This window comes from Dendrobates tinctorius, unplaced genomic scaffold (assembly GCF_039654945.1).
Source record: "Dendrobates tinctorius isolate UK_male_01 unplaced genomic scaffold, ASM3965494v1 ptg000099l, whole genome shotgun sequence".
NCBI classification, from domain to species: Eukaryota; Metazoa; Chordata; class Amphibia; order Anura; family Dendrobatidae; genus Dendrobates; species Dendrobates tinctorius.
The window spans coordinates 1,719,631-1,745,744 of record NW_027361767.1 but is presented as its reverse complement, the minus strand read 5'-3'; the positions used below and the strand labels follow the sequence as shown (position 1 = coordinate 1,745,744).

General features: G+C 48.4%; 1 protein-coding gene across 1 annotated transcript in view; it reads left to right on the top strand.

The window, feature by feature from the left end:
- The first annotated feature begins 4,295 nt into the window (after positions 1-4,295).
- The window catches only part of FBXW9 (F-box and WD repeat domain containing 9), a 44,129-nt gene continuing 22,310 nt past the window's right edge, over positions 4,296-26,114 (top strand). Inside the window, exons 1-7 of the mRNA XM_073587402.1 lie at positions 4,296-4,414; positions 6,984-7,463; positions 9,648-9,784; positions 9,969-10,097; positions 10,245-10,357; positions 22,061-22,152; positions 22,291-22,439. Of these exons, the coding sequence (XP_073443503.1) occupies positions 7,052-7,463; positions 9,648-9,784; positions 9,969-10,097; positions 10,245-10,357; positions 22,061-22,152; positions 22,291-22,439 (1,032 nt within the window). The 5' untranslated portion in view covers positions 4,296-4,414; positions 6,984-7,051. The remainder of the gene's footprint in view (positions 4,415-6,983; positions 7,464-9,647; positions 9,785-9,968; positions 10,098-10,244; positions 10,358-22,060; positions 22,153-22,290; positions 22,440-26,114) is intronic.

Genomic DNA, 26,114 nt, shown 5'->3' with positions numbered 1-26,114 from the left:
CTCGTCTACTGTCCTGTTATTTGTACGGATGGGACGGAGGGTTAGCATCGGTAGTGCCGGTGCACGGATCTCACACAAGATCGAGGGGAGATCCAGCTCCAGTGCGGAAAGAAGCATAAAGCGGCGCTCACCACGTGGAGCAGAATTGCTTCTTCAGTAAAGTCCCTGTATAACTTGGACCGGGGTGCACGGACTGGCCGGCGGCACTCCCCACTGGAGCGTGGTAGCTTCATGTATTTCTATGCAGCCGTCCTGCTCGTGTAAGCAGAGCCGCCAGCCAGTCCATGTGCTGCGTTACAATCTCTGCCCAGTTTTTACGGGCGTCTGACTGTGCTCTTAAAGTAAACCTGGGCGGGATGGGTGTTTTCAGGGCGGCACCTCCTTATTATATACCGTAAGTCATCGTGCACACAAGTTGGAGAAATACATAGTAAGGGCCCATTCACACAAGCGGATGAAAAATCGTTCAGTTTCATCCAGAAAAGTGGGAATATTTTTTTTTTTTCTCTCGCTTCTCATCCGTGTACAATCTGTTTCTACTAACCTTTTACAGTTTCTAATGGGTCTGTAAATATCGATGTTTCACTGTGGACTCTACGCCATCCATTTTTCTTTTTTTTTTTTTTTTTTACTTGAATGGAGGAGCCTCATCTGATTTTCGGAAGAAACTAGCACATGCTGCTATTTTTACTTTATTTTTTTTTATGTGCGCAGGTTTGGTAAGTAAAAAAAAAAATTGCACGTCTGCACCGCCCCGTCACAATCATGCTGTCCGGTTGCTTTCACGGATAGTAGATGGACCCAAAATCTGGTCGTGTGCATGAGGGTAACACTACTTAATTTATTAGTAAGAATGTGGGAAAAGGGTAAGTGATCCCGGCCACAACGGAATATACGATATTGGATTTGATAATGGTAATTACAATAAGGATAGTGCTATCACCTACAGACGTTCTAGTACATAAAATACTGCAAGGGAACCGTTCAGATCTCTAAAAAAGTGTGTACACGGCCCTGCTATGGAGCGTTTTACATATGCTTTATTGGGAATGGAATCAGTAATATGTTTGCTTATTCTTTAGGGAAGAGGCATACAGCCAGGCAGACGAGGATCGCATGCGCGGACTGGCCGTTGGATATTCCCACTCGAGCGTGACCGCATGTATTTCTATGGAGTTGTCACACACTTGGCTGGAGAACAGATGGCCAGTCCGAGGATTCACGTGCAGACTTCCCGCCACATTCTGACTAGACGTGTCCGGCCTCACTCAACACAATACATCTAGTTGGCATGTGACCACACATATGCAAATCCCATATTATAAGTCACGTGCCCACCAAGTCCGTACATTGGGGTTTTTTTTTTAAGGTGGGTCTCATCCAGCCAGTGGTCTGATTGCCAGATACTTGAGCTGGGGTTTGGCAATACTTATGGCACCAGTGCTGTGTAGGAAGGGTCTGTATGCATCATCCGTGACTAGAGGCCACTGCACCTTTTGGTTCTTGGGTTGTGTCTGAACTCTGGAGGTGAGAGATGGAGATCTGGAAAGCTGTAATAGCTGATGCACATTAGTAAGTTGTATTTAAGGTTGTGGTCAAACATTTGTTTCACAGACCGGATCTAGAACGTAATGTTTATGCCCATAGTGGGGTCTCCTGACCTGAACTCATCATCCCCCTATCCTGGGAATGGACTAATTTCTGGACAGGCCAAGGTTCTCCTAACTGCACTAGCCTCGCAGATGTGGATGCAGCTCTGCAGCCGGTCCAGCAACATGGGCCATAAAACATGGGCCTGTGAGTGTCCTAAATATGCTACCAACTTATGCCCAACATAGTAGGCAACAGAATTACTGCAGAATGAATTTATAAGTAAATGACATGGCGGTATAATTTATTACAAAAAAGGGAAGTAATGCGTTACTTTAATATGAAAGGTTAAACACAATCCCTGTCTGGGGAGGGGGGGTGAGCTCATCTGTACATAGCCAATCTTGGGTGATGGAAGGACTAGGGATGACGCAGCAGTGACCACTGGCCATGAAGAAGGACTAGGGATGGTGGAGCAGTGACTACCGGCCATGAAGAAGGACTAGAGATGGCGCAACAGTGAGCACCGGCCATGAAGAAGGACTAGGGATGGCGGAACAGTGAGCACCGGACATGAAGAAGGACTAGGGATGGCGGAACAGTGAGCACCGGACATGAAGAAGGACTAGGGATGGTGGAGCAGTGACTACCGGCCATGAAGAAGGACTAGGGATGGTGGAGCAGTGACTACCGGCCATGAAGAAGGACTAGGGATGGTGGAGCAGTGACTACCGGCCATGAAGAAGGACTAGGGATGGTGGAACAGTGAGCACCGGACATGAAGAAGGACTAGGGATGGCGGAACAGTGAGCACCGGACATGAAGAAGGACTAGGGATGGTGGAGCAGTGACTACCGGCCATGAAGAAGGACTAGGGATGGCGGAACAGTGAGCACCGGCCATGAAGAAGGACTAGGGATGGCGCAACAGTGACTACCGGCCATGAAGAAGGACTAGAGATGGCGCAACAGTGAGCACCGGCCATGAAGAAGGACTAGGGATGGCGGAACAGTGAGCACCGGACATGAAGAAGGACTAGGGATGGCGGAACAGTGAGCACCGGACATGAAGAAGGACTAGGGATGGCGGAACAGTGAGCACCGGACATGAAGAAGGACTAGGGATGGCGGAACAGTGAGCACCGGACATGAAGAAGGACTAGGGATGGTGGAGCAGTGACTACCGGCCATGAAGAAGGACTAGGGATGGTGGAGCAGTGACTACCGGCCATGAAGAAGGACTAGGGATGGCGGAGCAGTGACTACCGGCCATGAAGAAGGACTAGGGATGGCGGAACAGTGACTACCGGCCATGAAGAAGGACTAGGGATGGCGGAACAGTGACTACCGGCCATGAAGAAGGACTAGGGATGGCGCAACAGTGAGCACCGGCCATGAAGAAGGACTAGGGATGGCGGAACAGTGAGCACCGGCCATGAAGAAGGACTAGGGATGGCGGAACAGTGAGCACCGGCCATGAAGAAGGACTAGGGATGGCGGAACAGTGAGCACCGGCCATGAAGAAGGACTAGGGATGGCGGAGCAGTGACTACCGGCCATGAAGAAGGACTAGGGATGGCGGAACAGTGACTACCGGCCATGAAGAAGGACTAGGGATGGCGGAGCAGTGAGCACCGGACATGAAGAAGGACTAGGGATGGCGGAGCAGTGACTACCGGACATGAAGAAGGACTAGGGATGGCGGAACAGTGACTACCGGCCATGAAGAAGGACTAGGGATGGCGGAACAGTGAGCACCGGACATGAAGAAGGACTAGGGATGGCGGAGCAGTGACTACCGGACATGAAGAAGGACTAGGGATGGCGGAACAGTGACTACCGGCCATGAAGAAGGACTAGGGATGGCGGAACAGTGACTACCGGCCATGAAGAAGGACTAGGGATGGCGGAACAGTGACTACCGGCCATGAAGAAGGACTAGGGATGGCGGAACAGTGACTACCGGCCATGAAGAAGGACTAGGGATGACGCAGCAGTGACTACCGGCCATGAAGAAGGACTAGGGATGGCGGAGCAGTGACCGCTGGCCATGAAGAAGGACTAGCCATGTATGGAACCCCAGACCGAGGAATATTGACAGTCCTCTTGTGTTTCTTCCATCTTCTAATAGTTATGCCAGCAGTTGTTGCCTTCTCACCAAGCTGCTTGCCTATTGTCTTGTTGCCCAGCCTTGTGCAGGGCTACAATTTTGTCCCTGGTGTCCTTAGACAGCTCTTTGGTCTTGGCCAGGGTGAAGAGGTTGGAGTGTGACTGAGTGTGTGGTCAGGTGTCTTTTGTACAGGTAACGAGTGCAGAGTAGGAGTTTTCTTAAAGAAAAACTAACGTCGATGAGAGACAGAATTCTTGCTTGTTAGCCGGTGATCAAATAATTAAATTGCATTTTATTGCATAGGAATCCTACAATGTGATTTTCTGACTTTTTATTGTTAGACTCTGTCTCTCACAGTTGAAGCGTTCCTACTATAAAAATTACAGTCCTCTCCATTCTTTGTAGGTGGGAAAATGTGCAAAATCGGCAGCGGATCACTTATCCCCCCACTGTGTCTATGCAGAATCGGGACAGCACACGTGTATAGATTTTAATTTATTTCATTGCTATGCCGCTTTTTTACCAGCAGGGTGTGCACTCTCCTAACAACGCAAACAGCTGCTATTATCCCGTCCTTTGACCACGCCCCCATACATTTTATTGGTTCCTTTAGTGTTTCCATGGTTACATCTAGTCGCCGTTCTGCACAAGGTGTTCCGGTCGCAGTGACGTCATCTCCAGGCGTCGGGTGTCCGGGCGGTGTCCTAGGAGACAGGTGTGTAGAGCTGGTGATGGTGAGGAACGTCGCGAAATGTCTATCTGGCGGCGGCTACTCGGTGCTGCCCCTGCTGTGCGCCGTGTACACGGCCGGCTGCCCTCAGTGTGGGGCTCGTGTATAGAGCTGCCACTGTATACCGCCTGTATTGCCTGATACTCTCAGTAAATGGCTATCAAGCGTCATAGACTGGGTGTAGACGGTAACACTGCGGCAGTGTAGCAGATAGCTGTAGGTATTGTGACAGAGGCCTTAAAGGGGCTGTCACCGGCTGCCTTGAAGGGGCTGTCACCGGCTGCCTTGAAGGGGCTGTCACAGGCTGCCTTGAAGGGGCTGTCACAGGCTGCCTTGAAGGGGCTGTCACAGGCTGCCTTGAAGGGGCTGTCACAGGCTGCCTTGAAGGGGCTGTCACAGGGTGCCTTGAAGGGGCTGTCACAGGGTGCCTTGAAGGGGCTGTCACAGGGTGCCTTGAAGGGGCTGTCACAGGGTGCCTTGAAGGGGCTGTCACAGGGTGCCTTGAAGGGGCTGTCACAGGCTGCCTTGAAGGGGCTGTCACAGGCTGCCTTGAAGGGGCTGTCACAGGGTGCCTTGAAGGGGCTGTCACAGGCTGCCTTGAAGGGGCTGTCACAGGCTGCCTTAAAGGAAGGAAAGTGTCTGGAATGCCATAATAATCCCACTCTCCGCTTTGTATCCTGCTGGTGATTGTGGTGCAGCAGTGACATCGTGTAGACACGTGACTGAGCCAGCCAATAGCCAGCCTCGCCTGTCTTGCGCAGAGATTGGCTGTAGTAGTCAGGTGATATTGTGTGTGATAGCTGTAAGTCCACTATCCCTCCCACTTAGCATGAAAATACCATTTATTATACCCCTATCCTATACCCTCCTAGCCTGTCCGGTGGGCATTGCTGGTCTTGCTAATCTTGTCTTCCTTCCCACTAGTCTCGAGCACTGTCCTGTTTGCTTCTCGTGCCAGGAAGCAGGAGGATGAAGACCAGCAGCGCCCATCAGTCCAAACTGCAGCGTATGGGGGGTATTCATGAGAATACCGTGAAATAGCTTTAAAGGTGGCGGCCGTACTTTCTATTGGGAAAACCTGGTGACAGCTTCCCTTTAATGGAGAAAGCGTTTGTGCAGATGTAAAGGAAAAATCCGCATTGTATCTGTGCAAGATCTGATGGGCAGATTTGATCGTGAATTTTAGCCCCCCTGTGTTGAAAGCAGTGAGAGGATTCACTGCTGGGTCCCCAGGGATCAGCTGTAATGTATTGGGGAACTCGGCAGCAAGTGCTAAATTTACCTGTGGCGCCATCACAGGAGGAATGAAGCTTTACGCGTTTCTTCTTGAAATTAATGGGTTGTCTATGTAAGGCTATGTTCACACAGTCAGTATTTTACATCAGAATTTGTAAGCAAAACCCGGAGTGGAGCAATCAGAGGTATAATAGAAACACGTCACCACTTCTGTATTTATCACCCACTCCTGGTTTTGGCTATGTCAAATACTGATCATGTGAATGAGGCCTAATACACAGCAGGTCCTCCCCAGCGAGACTCTTTGTAACCACCTGAGCTTGTGTGAATCTATATGCGTATCCCAATGACCACAACGGCAGTGAGTGGCCCCTAGGTATCTGCAGCTCGTCTTTTATTTAGCCAGACTGGAATGACGCCAGACCAGGCCAGCTAATCAGAAGAAAAAGCGCAGATGCCGTCAGGCGAGAGGTTGGTCTCCTTCACCCGTCCAGCGGCTCCTGACCATTATCGTAGCCTGAGTGTGAAGATTCACACCAAATCTACTATCTACCATGTAAATCAGTGTTCCCCTAACTCCAGTCCTCATGGCCCCAAACAGAGCATGTTTTCAGGATTTCCTTAGTATTACACAGATGTGAGAGCCTGCGGCAATTTCTGATTCCACGATCATAATTTTATCACCTAAGGAAATCCTGAAATTTTGATCTGTTGGGATTGGAGTTTGGGAAACACTATGGATGTAGGAACCCCCTTGTATTAAAGGGAATCGGTCAGCTGTTTTTTGCTATGTAATCTAAGAGCAGCATGATGTAGGGGCAAGGACCCTGATTCCAACAATGTTACTTACTGGGCTGTGTTTTGCTGTTTTAATAAGATCATTGTTTTATGGTCCAACGACAACACTTATTAGTAGCTTTGTCACTATACATTGTCTGCCAGTCAGTGGTGTGGACGGGGTTATACTGGGCTCAGCATTTCGAGCTCTGCTAGAGCAGCAGGAGAGAAAGCTGTGAGTTTACCTGAACTGCTGCACCCAGTAAACTAAGTGACCCATCCCTGGAATCAGGGTCTCTACCCCTATGCTATGTTGCTGTCAGACTACATAGCAAAAGCCTCCTGCTTGATTCCCTTTAGTTATGAATGGCCCTAATATTGTATTTGATAGTGGATTTTGTTACCTAGACAGCCCCTTTAGGCCTCTTTGGTTGATGTGAATGATGGCCAATGCAATGAAATTAGCAAATTATTATACTCAGGCATACACGTGAATAACACAGGCCAATCTTCTGTCTCATGACTTACTTTTGCCTTCTAGTTTTCCTGCCTTTGGTGTAGATGCACAGATAGGACCGTTCAGGGACTTTGCCCACTGTGATTATCTCCATGGCAAGTGCCCGGGAGGCAGAGTCTGATAATGACTCTGATGGGGAAACTGGGGAAGACCCTGAAAGACAAGCAATGGATTATGTCTCAAGGGTCTTAAGTACTGTAACGCTACAAGATAAAGCCAGGCGACAGCCGCACAGTCTGCCAGTGGAAGCTCAGGATGGGATCCAGCATGGCGGCCTGGATCTGAAGAAGTCTCCTGTATCGGGGGAGGATGCAGAGGTGACGTCGCTGCTGTTACTTCTTCCCCTGGAGCTTATCTTGCACATACTGTCGTTTCTGGATGCACGGTTCATCCTCGGCGTGCTCCCCCTGGTGTGCCGCATGCTCAGAGACATCGTATCACAGAAGATTACCTGGAGGCTGAGGGTGCAGAAGAAAATCGGCTCCAGTTTCCCCGTGGTTAAACGTGAGTTATATTCCTGCAATTCATTAACCTCTCCTAATACACAGTGATCAAGACAGATAGAACTATTCTCCTAATATACAGACACTAATACACACAGACCTCTCCTCTTCCTAATATGCAGACATCAGGACACACAGACCTCTCCTCTTCCTAATATGCAGACATCAGGACACACAGACCTCTCCTCCTCCTAATATGCAGACATCAGGACACACAGACCTCTCCTCCTCCTCATACACAGACATCAGGACACACAGACCAGACCTCTTCTCCTAATATACAGACATCAGGACACGCAGACCTCTCCTCCTCCTAATATACAGACACCAGGACACACAGACCTCTCCTCCTAATATACAGACACCAGGACACGCAGACCTCTCCTCCTAATATACAGACACCAGGACACGCAGACCTCTCCTCCTCCTAATACACAGACATCAGGACACACAGACCTCTCCTCCTCCTAATACACAGACACCAGGACACGCAGACCTCTCCTCCTAATATGCAAACTTCAGGACACACAGACCTCTCCTCTTCCTATTATACAGACATCAGGACACACAGACCTCTCCTCTTCCTAATATACAGACATCAGGACACACAGACCTCTCCTCCTAATATACAGACATCAGGACACACAGACCTCTCCTCCTAATATGCAGACATCAGAACACACAGACCTCTCCTCTTCCTAATATACAGACATCAGGACACGCAGACCTCTCCTCCTAATATACAGACACCAGGACACACAGACCTCTCCTCCTCCTAATATACAGACATCAGGACACACAGACCTCTCCTCCTCCTAATATACAGACATCAGGACACACAGACCTCTCCTCCTCCTAATATACAGACATCAGGACACACAGACCTCTCCTCTACCTAATATGCAGACATCAGGACACACAGACCTCTCCTCTTCCTAATACGCAGACATCAGGACACACAGACCTCTCCTCCTCCTAATACACAGACATCAGGACACACAGACCTCTCCTCCTAATAATAATAATAAATTTTATTTCTATAGTGCTGACATATTCCACAGCACTTTACATTTCAGAGGGGATTTGTACAGACGATAGACATTACAGCATAACAATAATCACATAGATTATAACAGATACCAAGAGGAATGAGGGCCCTGCTCGCAAGCTTACAATCTATGAGGAAAGAGGAGACACGAAAGGTGGGTGGTAACAGTTGCCCTGATTGTATGGAGCAGCCATAATGTTAAGTGTGTAACAGTACAGACACAGAGGGCTAATGGATGCATAAAGCATGTGGGAACATGATGCGGGGAACCTGGTTATGGTAAAACTTTTGGCTGTGCCACACAGGGATAGATTAGGTTAATGTGTTGAGGCGATAGGCCAGTCTGAATAAATGCGTTTTCAGGGCACGCTTAAAATTGTGGGGATTGGGGACTAATCGTATTGACCTGGGAAGTGTATTCCAAAGAATTGGTGCAGCACGTGTATAGTCTTGGAGACAGGAGTGGGAAGTTCTGATTACTGAGGATGCTAACCTCAGGTCATCAGCAGAACGGAGGGCGCGGGTAGGGTGGTATACTGAAACGATGGAGGAGATGTAGGGTGGTGCTGAGCTATGGAGGGCTTTGTGGGTGAGGGTAATAAGTTTGTACTGGACTCTGTAGCGGATTGGTAACCAGTGTAATGACTGGCACAAGGTAGTAACGATTGGCGAGGAATATGATCCTGTCTGCTGCATTCAAGACAGATTGTAGGGGGGAAAGTTTGGTAAGAGGGAGACCGATTAGAAGAGAGTTACAATAGTTGAGAGGAGAATGAATAAGAGAAACAGTCAGAGTTTTTGCGGAGTCAAAGGTAAGAAAAGGTCGAATTCTAGAAATGTTTTTGAGATGCATATAACAAGAGCGAGCCAGTGATCGAATGTGGGGGGTGAATGAAAGCTCGGAGTGAAGTATGACCCCAAGACAGCGGGCCTGTTGCTGGGGAGTAATAGTGGAACCACACACTAATACGCAGACCTCAGGACACACAGAACTCTCCGCCTCCACAAACCTTAGGACACACAGACCTCTCCTCTTCCTCCTTATACACAGACACCAGAACACACAGACCTCTCCTCCTCCTAATACACAGACATCAGGACATACTTCTTCCGGCCCTTTTCTTCATCTTTTCACAGAAGAAGACTTTGATTGGACTTCTGCCTGTATAGAGCTCGAGGAGCAGCTCTCCCATTGGTCAGATAATGGGACTCCAGAACATTTCTCATTGGCTGAGGGCCATTACGCCCCAGTGGACGCGGTTCTCCTATTACAGGTGTGTCCGCGGGTCTGTGATTTCCTGTATCTGTAGCTCCTTACTAATGTCCATACAATACACCTGATCTATGACTTCTGGCGCTGCTGGACATGCACTGTGATCTTTGGTTCGGGCCCTCACCTGCTTGCAGAGGTAAGTCTTCTTCATTTACATGATCGGACTCCTTTATTCTACTTCTCAGGATGGCTCTCTGTGTGTGTCTGGGTCACGGGACAGGAACGTCTGCCTCTGGAATCTACAAAACCTGGGAAAAGACGAAGAGAAAGTTTTGGTGAAGCCCTTAGGGACAGAAAAGACCGGTACCCATAAGGTATGCACAGTACAGTTCACTACTGTTACACCAGAGGGTGCTATAAGAGTCACAATAGGTGTAAGATCATTCCTGCAGCACTAGGGTCCCTGACCTGGCCTTGATGGAGTAGGGCCCCTTAGTTACTTGTGTTGTCATTCTTCCTAGGGCTGGGCCTGGTCGCTTGCCTCCTGTGAGGATCGTGTCTGCTCTGGGTCCTGGGACAGCACCATGAAGATCTGGGATATTGGGGCTGAAGGTCAACTGGTCCAGGATATCAAGTAAGACCCCATAAAATGAGAAGTCCCTTGTATTATATCAGACCATATCTGGAGGTTACAGATAACGTGTCGCTACTCATCATAATTAAAGTGTCAAAGAAGCTTTTTGGTATGTAGTGGCCGTTGGTAAGCACTGTTGGTTGTGGGGCTCGGGTCATGAGACCCTCTTCGATCATTTGAGCTGCCAAGGGGTTGAAGTGTATGGGCTGAGTGAACGCGCTGTGGGTCTGTACTCTGCTGTGTGCACGCTCCTTCATGGCGCAGCGCTTCTCTCTCTTGTATTAAGTAATCTATGGATTGTCAATACCCCACCAATCAACCATTTGTGAACGGGGGGCTACTTCATGGTAAAAAGCCTTTCATATTTATTTCCATGTACACAGCCGCACTGCCCATAAAGGTTCACATACTTTTCATACTAAAAATGATAGTGAGAGAAGAGCTGCCGGCGACGACACTCCGCTCCAATGTCGACTCGTCTGTGGGATTGTCTGAATAAGTCTATCGTGAGTAATTGGGAGAGTCCTTACCACTGGAGCTCCTCGCTAGGGTCACCAGATTGATTTTTTTAGTGTCCTCTATAGTTTTGAAACCTTTAAAGGGGTTGTCTCATTATGCTAAATGGTTAAAATTGCAAAGTGCTTGTAAAGAAAAAGAAAAAAAAAACGGAGCTATTATTCAATTTGCCCCTTATTTAAAAAAATAAAAAATCTTTGTTGTACAGAATGGAGGAATTTTTAATCCTAGGTGACCAAAGCAGCACATGGGACAAATTAGAAGTGCGCGGTTACAGGCCCTTTGCCTGCTCCTGGAGTTGGCCAGATCTGAAGGGCCGCCGCGCTAGTACTGCCTCTGTCTGCAGCATTTGAGAAGGTGTCGTTTGGAGCCAGTGCCACTGTGGCAACCATGCTGGTCGCCATAACTGTCAATCTTTAGGAGCGCACTGCCACCAGCAAGCAAGAAGCCGGGAGTCAGAGGAGCTGTGCGCTCCCGAAGATGCGATCATGAGAATATCTGTCTAATACAGTATTAACTTAGGATGTTCATTCTGATCCAGTGGATGGTGCTGAAGCGTTCTGGTGAGGGCGATCGGCCTGTGAGCCTGACATATTAACCACAGGATGGCCAGCTGGTGGCTGCTGGGACATGCCTGTAATGACATCAGAAGGATAAAGTGAGCTAATATGTTCCTTCACAACTCCACGACCTAGGGCCAGGTCCACATGACATGTTTCTGGTCACGCATCCTTACATACATGCTCATTTACATATGGTACTGCCCTTATGTGTATGGGGGGCTTCAGGATTACCTCCTTTCCGAAATAATTAGTCCGGATCATGAGTTTCATCACCTCCGTTCCTGCTCTCACAGGAGGTGAGGCTCGGATCACACTACTGCAAGGATGGAAACTAACGGTAACAGACCCCAGTAAGTGTAACGGAGTGTGTTTGGGTGGCTCCATCTCAGCACATTTAGTTTTTTTTAAACCATAAACTTTTTATTAATTTTAATAGTCATATTTTACAACAATTTAGCCTTCAATCATTGTACATCGTTACAATATCTTCCTCAATCATTTGACAGCTGAATATCATTGGGATGTATAATATGGCTGCCCTATAATACCTCACCACTGAGGGGCAGCCCAGTCCTCCCTCTGTTATTGGGATGTATAATATGGCTGCCCTATAATACCTCACCACTGAGGGGCAGCCCAGTCCTCCCTCTGTTATTGGGATGTATAATATGTCTGCCCTATAATACCTCACCACCGAGGGGCAGCCCAGTCCTCCCTCTGTTATTGGGATGTATAATATGGCTGCTCTATAATACCTCACCACTGAGGGGCAGCCCAGTCCTCCCTGTTATTGGGATGTATAATATGGCTGCTCTATAATACCTCACCACTGAGGGGCAGCCCAGTCCTCCCTCTTTTATTGGGATGTATAATATGGCTGCTCTATAATACCTCACCACCGAGGGGCATCCCAGTCCTCCCTGTTATTGGGATGTATAATATGGCTGCCCTATAATACCTCACCACTGAGGGGCAGCCCAGTCCTCCCTCTGTTATTGGGATGTATAATATGGCTGCTCTATAATACCTCACCACCGAGGGGCAGCCCAGTCCTCCCTCTGTTATTGGGATGTATAATATGGCTGCTCTATAATACCTCACCACTGAGGGGCAGCCCAGTCCTCCCTGTTATTGGGATGTATAATATGGCTGCTCTATAATACCTCACCACTGAGGGGCAGCCCAGTCCTCCCTCTGTTATTGGGATGTATAATATGGCTGCTCTATAATACCTCACCACCGAGGGGCAGCCCAGTCCTCCCTGTTATTGGGATGTATAATATGGCTGCCCTATAATACCTCACCACTGAGGGGCAGCCCAGTCCTCCCTCTGTTATTGGGATGTATAATATGGCTGCTCTATAATACCTCACCACCGAGGGGCAGCCCAGTCCTCCCTGTTATTGGGATGTATAATATGGCTGCCCTATAATACCTCACCACTGAGGGGCAGCCCAGTCCTCCCTCTGTTATTGGGATGTATAATATGGCTGCTCTATAATACCTCACCACTGAGGGGCAGCCCAGTCCTCCCTCTGTTATTGGGATGTATAATATGGCTGCTCTATAATACCTCACCACCGAGGGGCAGCCCAGTCCTCCCTGTTATTGGGATGTATAATATGGCTGCTCTATAATACCTCACCACTGAGGGGCAGCCCAGTCCTCCCTGTTATTGGGATGTATAATATGGCTGCTCTATAATACCTCACCACTGAGGGGCAGCCCAGTCCTCCCTCTGTTATTGGGATGTATAATATGGCTGCTCTATAATACCTCACCACCGAGGGGCAGCCCAGTCCTCCCTGTTATTGGGATGTATAATATGGCTGCTCTATAATACCTCACCACCGAGGGGCAGCCCAGTCCTCCCTGTTATTGGGATGTATAATATGGCTGCTCTATAATACCTCACCACTGAGGGGCAGCCCAGTCCTCCCTGTTATTGGGATGTATAATATGGCTGCTCTATAATACCTCACCACTGAGGGGCAGCCCAGTCCTCCCTCTGTTATTGGGATGTATAATATGGCTGCTCTATAATACCTCACCACCGAGGGGCAGCCCAGTCCTCCCTGTTATTGGGATGTATAATATGGCTGCCCTATAATACCTCACCACTGAGGGGCAGCCCAGTCCTCCCTCTGTTATTGGGATGTATAATATGGCTGCTCTATAATACCTCACCACTGAGGGGCAGCCCAGTCCTCCCTCTGTTATTGGGATGTATAATATGGCTGCTCTATAATACCTCACCACCGAGGGGCAGCCCAGTCCTCCCTGTTATTGGGATGTATAATATGGCTGCTCTATAATACCTCACCACTGAGGGGCAGCCCAGTCCTCCCTGTTATTGGGATGTATAATATGGCTGCTCTATAATACCTCACCACTGAGGGGCAGCCCAGTCCTCCCTCTGTTATTGGGATGTATAATATGGCTGCTCTATAATACCTCACCACTGAGGGGCAGCCCAGTCCTCCCTCTGTTATTGGCATGTATAATATGGCTGCTCTATAATACCTCACCACCGAGGGGCAGCCCAGTCCTCCCTGTTATTGGGATGTATAATATGGCTGCTCTATAATACCTCACCACTGAGGGGCAGCCCAGTCCTCCCTGTTATTGGGATGTATAATATGGCTGCCCTATAATGCCTCACCACTGAGGGGCAGCCCAGTCCTCCCTCTGTTATTGGGATGTATAATATGGCTGCCCTATAATACCTCACCACTGAGGGGCAGCCCAGTCCTCCCTCTGTTATTGGGATGTATAATATGGCTGTCCTATAATACCTCACCACTGAGGGGCAGCCCAGTCCTCCCTCTGTTATTGGGATGTATAATATGGCTGCCCTATAATGCCTCACCACCGAGGGGCAGCCCAGTCCTCCCTCTGTTATTGGGATGTATAATATGGCTGCTCTATAATACCTCACCACCGAGGGGCAGCCCAGTCCTCTCTCTGTTATTGGGATGTATAATATGGCTGCCCTATAATGCCTCACCACTGAGGGGCAGCCCAGTCCTCCCTCTGTTATTGGGATGTATAATATGGCTGCCCTATAATACCTCACCACTGAGGGGCAGCCCAGTCCTCCCTCTGTTATTAGGATGTATAATATGGCTGCCCTATAATACCTCACCACTGAGGGGCAGCCCAGTCCTCCCTCTGTTATTGGGATGTATAATATGGCTGCCCTATAATACCTCACCACCGAGGGGCAGCCCAGTCCTCCCTCTGTTATTGGGATGTATAATATGGCTGCTCTATAATACCTCACCACTGAGGGGCAGCCCAGTCCTCCCTCTGTTATTGGGATGTATAATATGGCTGCCCTATAATACCTCACCTCTGAGGGGCAGCCCAGTCCTCCCTCTGTTATTAGGATGTATAATATGGCTGCCCTATAATACCTCACCACTGAGGGGCAGCCCAGTCCTCCCTCTGTTATTGTGATGTATAATATGGCTGCCCTATAATACCTCACCACCGAGGGGCAGCCCAGTCCTCCCTCTGTTATTGGGATGTATAATATGGCTGCTCTATAATACCTCACCACTGAGGGGCAGCCCAGTCCTCCCTCTGTTATTGGGATGTATAATATGGCTGCCCTATAATGCCTCACCACTGAGGGGCAGCCCAGTCCTCCCTCTGTTATTGGGATGTATAATATGGCTGTCCTATAATACCTCACCACTGAGGGGCAGCCCAGTCCTCCCTCTGTTATTGGGATGTATAATATGGCTGCCCTATAATGCCTCACCACTGAGGGGCAGCCCAGTCCTCCCTCTGTTATTGGGATGTATAATATGGCTGCCCTATAATGCCTCACCACTGAGGGGCAGCCCAGTCCTCCCTCTGTTATTGGGATGTATAATATGGCTGCCCTATAATGCCTCACCACTGAGGGGCAGCCCAGTCCTCCCTCTGTTATTGGGATGTATAATATGGCTGCCCTATAATACCTCACCACTGAGGGGCAGCCCAGTCCTCCCTCTGTTATTGGGATGTATAATATGGCTGCCCTATAATACCTCACCACTGAGGGGCAGTCCAGTCCTCCCTCTGTTATTAGGATGTATAATATGGCTGCCCTATAATACCTCACCACTGAGGGGCAGCCCAGTCCTCCCTCTGTTATTGGGATATATAGTATATCTGCTTTGACTCTGTGATGTTTTTCCTGCCATATGTATTTTAATATGATTTTTTGTAACTGAGTATTTTCATGGTGACTGTGATGGGGAGGTTGCGGAATACGTACAATATTTGGGGGATTATGAGCATTTTTACGGACTCTATTCTTCCTAACCAGGACATGTTGCGTTGTTTCATGCGCAGCATGTCGCCTGTGAACTTTTGTCTCAGAGCCTCATAATTTAGTGAGAGCATTCTATCTACTGAGGGGGGTAAGCGGATTCCAAGCTATATTATATTCTCACTGTCCCATTGATATTTAGGTTTACAGGATGTGGTAAGGAGGTTGTTAGATGTAGAATTTGGCATTTGGGGTTATTTAATTTATAGTATGACACTCGGGTAAATGTGTCTATCACTTTCATTACTCAGGATTGAGAAGGTATAAAATAATGTCGTCAGCAAATAGACCGATTATGTGCTGTACATCATTCCCGAAATGAGAACTGAGGCTGACTGGATAGAGGATAGATGGGTGATCTCCCGGTGTATGTTACCGCTAAATCCAAATTTGGACAGCACTTCGAACAAAAACCCACAATGCAACCAATCAAACGCCTTTATGGTCTCCAAAAAGAGGAGCAAAGAGGGAGTCCGCCTCCCCCCCGGCTATATGGATGATATCGATCCTCCTTGTGCCGTCCAAGATCTGTCTAGATTTAACAAATCCCACTTGATCTTTGTGCACTCAGGCCGGGATTATTTCTGAGATCCCATTAGAGTAAATTTTAAGATCTGTATTCAATAATGATATCGGCCTAAATTTTACGGTTTGATCAGGGGTTTTCCCTGGTTTGGGGATGGGTATAATTGTTGCCTGAATCATTTATTTCGGAATCTTCCCGATTTGCATAAAATTTTGGAAAATTGATGTCATGTGAGTATTCGCTAATTAGTCCATCAGGCCGGGGTCTTGTTGTTTTTCATTCCTCCAATTATTTGCTGTATTTCTGCTTGGGATATTGGTTGATATAATATATGCAATGCCTCATCTGTATTTTAGGAAGTTTTAGGTTATGTGCACATGTGACGGGGTATATGACAGAGCAATAAGGGACAACAGACCGAGGGACGATCCAACGAGATTTATTAAGGCAGGGAGCATACAACATCAAATATCCATAATGTCCTTGGAGTCCATGAGAAGTCCACAATAAGTCCACACAATGGAAACAAATCCGGGCACCTCACGATAGTCCTTGTGCCAGATGCAATAACAATAATCCTTGCAATAGTCCACAGGATTCCACACAATCCCACGGACGTCACGAGCTGGCCTCAACTCAGTTTGTGACTCCTTCACGTCTGCACTCAAATCACAACTGATCTTAAAACAAGAATGTATTGTCAGGGCTCCTGGGATCAGCCCATCTGAAGGGAGTAGGGGTCACACCTACTATTCAATGGTTTGGTCCATCAGAAGATTCTAGAAATGTAAGGGCTCCACTGAGTCTACAGGATGTGTATTGTAGGTTATCTTCCGCTTAGGAAACAATAGCCAACGTTCCACTAGCTGTTGACGCAAGCCTAAATTAGATTATGGTCCAGGTACATCACAAGACATTGCAAAGTATTGGGGAAGGAGACATGGTTAATTTACAGCAAATACAACCAGAGAAAAGTTAAATGACATATTATACAAAATACAGGACCGGGCAAAACTACAAATCATGACAGCACACATTGCAGATTTGCCTGCATATTTTTCTGCACAAAATCTGGACCTCTTGGCAGAAAACACAGGTAAAATTCGGCGCTATTTTGATGCGGATTTTCATGCGTTTTTTCATGTGGATTTGTCTGCGTTTTTGTAAGCTAAATAAAGATATGTTTAACAAAAATAAAAGAATTTGTGATGTCATTTCTGGTCCAACCCACACTCTATTACACAGACAGACAGATATATGGATAGATAGATGGTTAGACAGCTTTACGGCACAACAGCGTGAGAAACTTCTCACACTGTAGTGCCGCTAAGTGACAGGTGAACTCAGGTTACCTGTCGGCGGCGGAGCCATACAATGCAGAGGATTATCTCCGTCACTGTATCACTGGAGCCCCTGGAGAGCGGTCGCATCAGCTGATGTGACAGCTCTCCACGGGAGATTGTCGTGGGACAGTTGTTATTAATTGGATTACGTTGGACACAGGGAGTATAGTGTTTGTTTTTTAAATTTTTTTCAGGTGAGCAAGGGCTTCGGGGATTAGGTGTAGATAGTGAGGTTTTTTTTTTTTTTTGCTTTTTTTCACATTCAACACTTTAGCCGGATGATGGAACTACTACTGTCCCATCATTGGCTAATTTGTCAATCCATCACTTGTCGTCCCATTGGAACATGCACAGTTACCGCCCACACACTATACACGCACAGTCACCGCTCACACTCTACCCTCCTCCCGATCTGCAGCGTTTCATCCGCAGCAAAACCGCAGATCTTTTTTAGACCTGCATTTTTGCTGCGGATATGACCGATTCAATGCAAGTCAATGGGTGCAGAAACGCTGCCGATCCGCACAAAGAAATGAAATGCTGCACAAACTGAAACGCTGCGAATCTGCATTTTTTTTCTGCAGCGTGTTCACACCATTTTTGGATTTCCCATTGATTTACATAGTGTGCACTCTGCACTGCGGATTTGATGCAATTCCGCGCGTCCACAAATGATGCGGAAACTCATCAAAAACCGCATCTTTTGCACATACCCTAATGCGCTCCAAGAATTTATTTATTAGTTAAGGGGTGGGTTGGGGTATTACGGTATTTACCTGCAGATTATAGAGGGAGGAATAGTATTGTGAGAACGTGTTAGCAGTTTCCTTAGGGTTGTATATTATGTTTTTTTTCGGTCGTCCTGTATGTGGGATAATCTTTGTTTGGTCGTTTTGGCTTGGATTTTGTTAGCTAATATTTTGCCCGTTTTGTTTCCCTGCCGGTAATATTTGGCTTTGCTTTTCCGTAAATTGTGCTGATATTTGTATTGGGGCAGTTGGTATAATTCATACCTTAGTTTCTGTAATTCTTGGAATATTGCCTTTGTGGGGCGACGTTTGTGCGTCTCTTCTATTGCGACTATGTTTTGATTTCCTCAATTTGGCGTAGTCTTGCGCTTTTATTTTGGGACGCTATTTGGAGCAGTTTACCTCGGATGTAGGTCTTGTGAGCGCACCGTACTGTAGATATGGACACATCATTGATTGTGAAATATTCTGCTAATGCTTCCTGTAATTGGGGCCTAATTTTATGGGATGTAATTGGGTAGTTATTTATTCTCCATGTGGAATATGTCGGGTAGTTTTATCACTCTCTAATTTGGCAGGAGACCGGGGCGTGGTCCGACCATGTTATGTTCCCTATCGTGGCTTTTTGGATGTCCTGTAATAACCATTTATTTGTAACCATTAGATCAATTCTGAAGTCGCCTCTATGTGAGTGTGAGTAGAAGGTGTAATCACGCTCGGAGGTGTGCAGAACCCGCCAGACATCAGAGTTCTTCCGCTAGGGGGGTCTGAGAGAGTGATCGGGTATTTTCTTTCTTTTGAGGAAGTACCGATTTATCAATGTTGGGATAAGGGGTGATATTAAAGTCCCCACAGACTAACAAGGCGCCTTTTTTAACCTTTGCTACTACCGCCATGGTGTCTTTAAGGCTATGTGCACATGTTCGGAAATGTTGCAGAAACTTCCACAACATTTCCGCAACTCCCGCCGCGGGTAAAACTCATGCGAATTCACATGCGGTTTTCCGCGAAAACCAAGCGTTTTGCAAGCGTTTTTCGCTTGCGGAATGCTTGCACGTTCCAAGCGATGCTTGAAATCGATTGACAGGTTGGTCACAAGCATAGCGCTTGACAAGTGTGACCAACTTTTTACTATTGATGCTGCCTATGCAGCATCAATAGTAAAAGAATGTTAAAAATAATTAAAAAAAAATAATATATTGTTATTCTCACCTTCTGACGGCCACCGGAGTCCTTCCCACCTCTCATCACACTCCCGGCAGCTTCTGGTCCCAGTGATGCTTTGTGCGAATGACCGCTGATGACGTCACACTCGCAAGAGCGCGACGTCATCTCATGTGATTTGCGCAAAGCATCACTGGGACCAGAAGATGCCGGCAGTGTGGATGAGGGTGGAAAGGACTTCGGGGGCCGCCGCAGGGTGAGTGTATCTCTGTTTTTTTTCTTCTATTTTTTACAGCAATATGGTACCCAGGGCCTGGAGGACAGTCTCCTCTCCTCCAGACCCTGAGTACCATCCGCAAATTGAGCGCTCACTTTACACATGGTGGGCACAGCATGGAATACGACTGTGTTCTTTATCACAATTGTCACTCCTCTTTTTTTTTTATCAATTGCATGGGAGTGAAAGACCTTTGGGAAGTTCCTATTCTGCAGTCTGGGGGCGTCAGTGCTATTTACGTGGGTTTTCTGAACACCCAATACGTCGGCTTTTAGGGATTGGGCCTCTTTGCGTAACAGGGATCTTATAAACGGACTATTCCCTTTACATTAATGCTGGAAATGTCAAGAACCATGTACAGATTACAGATAAAATCTATGCGTCACCACTAGACAATGAGGAAAAAATGGGGGAATAACAAAAAAACAAATCTTAAATTTGTGAAAAACTGTAACCATTTCAAAAATAGAGTTCGGTTCTAAGTGACCGTCCTAGATATGCTCCGTTATCCGGTATATAGTGGGGGTATTGGGGGCTGATATGCTCCGCTATCCAGTGTATAGTGGGGGGGTATTGAGGGAAACAAAAATTCTCCTCTCATGCCTCCGCAGACCATGGTGAAAAGAAAGCCTTCAACGACCACTTCTGCAGGAGAGTAATGGCCTCTCGCTGGGAAGTCAGGACCTGCATGGCTCCGTTTTGGTGACGATCAGCTTCACCGGGTAGCCCCACTTGTATGCAATCCCGTTGTCCCGTAGGATCTTGGTGGCTGTGGAGAATTACCGTCTTCTGTTCAGGGTGACTGCGGAGAGGTCGGTGAACACCAGGATGATCTTGAACCTCTCCGGGAGCTCCGGTCCGCCCGCTGCAGCTTTACTGATGGCTTCTTTGAAGTGGTAAAAGTGAAGTTGGGTAATTACATCCCTGGGTGCAGAGGCGGGGGAACTTTTGGGTTTGGGGATTCTGTGCTCTGTCTATTATGAGGTCTCGCTGTTCCGCCTCGGGGACTAGTATGGAAAAAAAAATCTGTTAGGAACTCCTTCAATGCATCCGCAGCAACGCTTTCCGGTATCTCACTGAAGCGCTGATTATTGCACCTGGAGCCGTCCTACGGGTCCATCAGCTTCAGTTTTAGAGCGCGGGATCTCATCTGCCTCATTGTGAGTGTCCACGAAGTGATTGTGGGCTGTGGTGACTGCTCCAGCTTCTCCTCAATATGTGCTGTTCTGTTCCCTATGTGCACAATGTCTTTCTGTAGTGCAGTGAAGGCTGAAGTAATGTCACTCTGTATGGCAGCTTTAGCTCGCCTAGCAGGGACTTCAGTGTGGCCTCTGTAATGGGTGTGGAGCTGTGCCCTGTGTCAGGTGCATATACTTGCGGTTTGGCCCCTGATTTGTCCGGGCTCCCTTATGGTGATCTGCTCATCTCCCCCTGTACCTGCTCCATACGGCTGATGCTCCTCCGGAGAGGTCTGACCTGGTGTCAGGCGATCAGACCTCCCCAGAGCGCTCTACACTGCTGGCGACCACCTGGTGAGTGCTGCCGCTGCCATCTTGGATTTTGCTGGGCGCCGTACAGAGTCCGCAATCTTGCCCGGCGCTGCTCCTGCTGACTCGCCGCATTGCAGACCGGAGTGTGCCTGAGGCTGCGGTGAGTGTTTTGCAAGGGTTTCCCCGCCGTTTTATGCTGCTGTGAGCCGCTACAGGTCTGCAGTAGCACTGAGCTAGCGCTGCCTGCTACCGCTCAGCTCCTCATCCGGACACGCGCTCCTCCCAGCAGATTTAGGTTGCATCCACCATTAATCTGCAGATAATTATCTAACATGGAAGTACCTTCGAGAGCCCCTGCAGCAACTTGATGACTGGAAGCAAGCGGCTGCAGGGATAACTGAACTTCATTTTCTCCCAGTAGCTGCTATAGTCAGGTAGTCGCCATGTAATCTTCCTGCAGATTACATCTATACCCACAGCTAAATAGCTTTTCTAGAGGAAATAGGTTGCCTCTTAAGGGGGACTACAGCCCATAAATCTGATACCCTTATCGCCTGGAGACATGTGACACAAGCGATTGATCGTGGGCCTGAGATTCTTGTGACTTTTAAGACCATTAAGTTATAGAAATTGCTGACATCTGAGAACACAAAATAGTGAGAGTGAAGTTTTAGTGCCAGCCATACAATATATTGGTGAGGTACAATGACATCTTAGGACGGTATCCATGACATCTCGCCTTGTCTCTATACAGGGGGCAAGCCGCAATCCTTTGCCTGGCGTTTCTGCCGGACATCCTGGTGGCCGGATCCTATGATAAGAGAGTGAGTGTGTATGACCCGAGAGGTGAGATACCGTGTTGGGGGGACGTGTTTCCTTGCCTTGCGCCTCATTATAATATTATTGTATATTAGCCATATACAGTATTTATATATTTGTTGTACATAAAGGTCCAGTGACTTTTTCTACTAATTCTCTTTTCAGCTTCTTCACCATTGATAAAGTCTCGTAAGATCCATTCCAGCCCGGTGTTATCGCTAGCTGCCGATGACCGTCACATAGTGTCCGGAAGTGAGGACAGGACCTTGGTGGTGTTTGATCGCAGGGCTAATGCAGTTTTACAGAGAATACAGGTGGGGTTATAGGATTATTCCCCTTTCCGCCTCTCCTTCCTAGAAAATTATTCCACTTGTCCAGCACCTTAATGTAATAGTACGTCAAGGGCGATAGGTAGCTGGTGCTCCCCGACATCCTATAAAGTGATGGACGGGCTTGGCCATTGTTCTTACATGGTCACCAGCTGGGATTAGAGCAGACTCTGATCCTGGCGGCTAAGCCTCTCATTGCCAGGATCCAGTCTGGAGACTGCTCGGGACCAGATGAAGATTCCCAGGGCTGTGTCTCGTAGAATCTTGTTAGTGCAGATCAGTGGTTTGTCGTAATGCATATTTCAGTTTACATAAGTATGGCAGTGTATTGTAAGAGGATGAATGTGGAGGAAAGACCGGTTCCTCCCACGTCACCAATGTGACGTAACTACACAGGCACAGCTCTCCGGCGCCCCCTTCGTCTCTCAGGTCAGTAAGGGAACTGCACCTAGAGCAATTGGCCGCCGGGGAGGACGTCCTGTTACCCGCTGGGTATTCTAAGATCTGTAATAAGAGTAAAAGCATCAGCCCAAGATTAATTTCATGGTTTAATTGCCTTAAGGGCGCACTAGATAATTACAGAAATCTAAAGTAAGCTATACAACGGAATTACAGTGGATTTGCAGTCAGAATAAAAATATAACAATAAGGGTACAAGACTTAGAGTTATTAAGCTGGAGGTCAATTTATCAGGTTGTAGGTTGCATGTGGATGCCGGGAGCTCTGCAGTCCACAGGTACAAGAATCTTAGTTGCCGGACAGACCCCAAAGCGCGGGCCGCTGCTCCCTTGGCAGGTCTGTCCCCAGTTCCTTCTTAGATCATCATCTGGTTCTTCTGTGAGAGAGAGGCTGTCTGCCGTGTGCTCCCAGTTCTTAAGCATGCTGGGTTCCTTCCCCCGTATCAGAGGGTGGGCTAATAATCTCCACCCTTTAGCTCCCTGCAGAACTTATTCCCAATATCTAAAAAGGGGGTAACTTCCTCCAGGATGATCGAATCAGGACACGAGAGGTACCAGTGAAAGTGGTTTGTTTTGCCTGTCGTGTGGAGAGCAAACATGGCCCCATTGGGTCGCTGTGGAGGGCCAATCTCTATATCTCAGGTCCCAGAGCCCTCACCGACTCAGGAGCCGCACTGCCAGATGCGCGATTTCCTCAGGGTCACGCAGATATTTTTTTATGAGTGTATAACTCAAAAGGTGTGCTCATAATCTATGATCCTAGAATGGAGTCGGAGCGGCTGGGAGAGACAATGGATGTGTATTTCTGTGTCCAGCTGACAGGTATATTCTAATTCATGCCCCCATGCTGGCAGGGCTCCTACTCAAGCTTTGAAGTTCTTTTTTGGCCTTATCTCATTATCATACTAAAAGGCCTTGCTATTCAACATTGGAGCACTAAATCCTGTTTTCTTCAATATGCTTACAGGCCCTGGGGGGGTAGGAGCAGTTAGCTGCCTGTAATTCTTGTGAACTCATACCAAAATGGCGTCACGGGGACAGGCCAAGCTCAGACATGAGGCAAGCATTAGGCCCCATATCCAAGATGGCGGCTGCTCCTTCATCACAGATGGCAGCGTCTCGAAATAGCACAACTCTTTAATCGCGTAACTACAAACTAGCTAATAAATCACTAATCACTGGGGGACTGGATGTTGAGACCCCATATGTTCTCCAGAACGAGCTCTATAATGGTGCAGTGGCCACACATATGGTACGGGGGAGATCAAGTTATTGCCCCGGTTATCACCTACATTTTGCACACCAAAATTGTTCATGTAGCGACTATAAAATGTCTGGCAAAAAAAAATCATGTAGCTTACAGCGGCCTATAACTTCTGGGATCAGAGATGACTCCGATCTCAGCAAATTTAACCCCTGAGATGCCATAGTCAATAGCTCCAGCGGCTTCTAAGCAGTTAGACATTTCCCAGTGAATACAAAAAAATGATCACAAAGAGAGTCCCAAAACAGAACCAAGCAAACAAACACGACTGCATCGAAGGAAAAATAAAGAAAAAGTCATAATTTCAGAATATGGCACAAACCAATTTTTTGTTTCTCCTTCGCCTCATTGGGGGACACAGATACTGTGAGTGTATGCTTCTGCCGCTAGGAGGCTGACACTAAGTGAAAAAAAGAGGTTAGTTCCTCCTCCGCCATATACACCCTCGCCCCTATTGCGGGCGGAAATCAATTTTTTGCTTCGTGTCCATGGAGGCACACGTCTGTTTTTTTCTCCAGACTTTTTTCGTCTTTTTCCATGAAGTTTTGACAGGGGCAACGGATCCTATTGAAAGGGTCCGATTTCCCCAAACCAACAACGGGCAAGCATCTGCGAGTGTCCCTCCACATATCCTCTCCCGCGTCGTCGGACACGATGCCGGACTTGGCTCTGAGCACCCCTAGGTATTGAAACCATGGGCTGTACAGAGGCACAAGACTAGTCCGTGCGGCCCCCACTGCTCCACCAATGCTTAGACTGCGGTGCTGCAAGGTGGCGGACGGTCCCTCTCCTCACCCCCTGAAGAGGTTAGATGGAGCTAGGGTGCCTTCACCGTCCTGTTTTTATCAAGGCCCCCTCACATACCTGCGCTCAGGCTGAAGAGGCTCATCGGTGAGGAGAGGGTCTGGGAGGGCTCCTGCAAAGATCTCAGGGCTGGAGCCCCCAGCCGGCGGAAGCCACTGGCCATGCAAGGCTGAGGGTGTCTGGATCCGTCAGGCGGCGCCGCGCAGTTAGTGGCGCCATGTTTTTTGGGAACCGCCCACCCCCCGATCGGGTAGGGGAAAAATTGAGTCCGCGGCTGCAGCCGGAGCTAGGCCGCGGCGGGAAGTCCCGCCCCTGGAGCCACGCGTCACTTCCGGCGGCCCGCCCCACACTGGGCGGCGTCGAAGACATTTAGGCCCCGGCTTCGGAGCGCGGCTAGGCCGCAGAACGGAAGCACCGCCCCTGGAGCGGTTTTACATGCTTGCTCACTCCCACAGCTGGTGGCGCGCGATTTGAAGGAAGCAGCCAGGACGGGGGGGCGCAGGACTAGAGTAAGTGCTGCCCGAGAGGCCACGCTACAGGGAAAACGAGGTACTACCTCCTCCCCACATCCCCAGCAGCGGACAGATACAGTATGTCCGAAAAGGCAAAGACGCACACGTTCTTTTATGCTGCATGCATCTCTTGTCGGGCTGCATTTCCGCGGGCGCAGAGCAAGCGATTATGCGAAGCCTGCGAATCCGAACGCGCCCAGGAGCCCTCCCCTGCGACCGCGACCAATGTGTCAAATCCCCCGTAGTGGGGCCCGATCACTGTCACAGTCCATGGCGTCGCTTATGAGAGCAATAGAGTCCTTTCAAGCCCCAGATAGGGGCAGGGACGATGGCTCGCCGGCCTTAGAGGGAGCCTTCACCTCACAAAAGCCTCCGGCCTGCAGGGGCCGCTCTCACTCCAGGCAGACCCGGAGGAAATGAATCCACACGGTGTCACCCAGTCCATCTGGTGCCTTGGCATCCGTAAGCTCTGCTTCTTGCTCCCCGTCACCAGTGGTTGATAGCGAGCAGACCTCAGATTGCGACTCAGACGAGCCCCATGACCTGGACACTCCAGGGTCACGTGAAACAGTGGACAGCCTCATAAAAGCCGTCAATCAGACCCTGGGGATTGAGGATGATC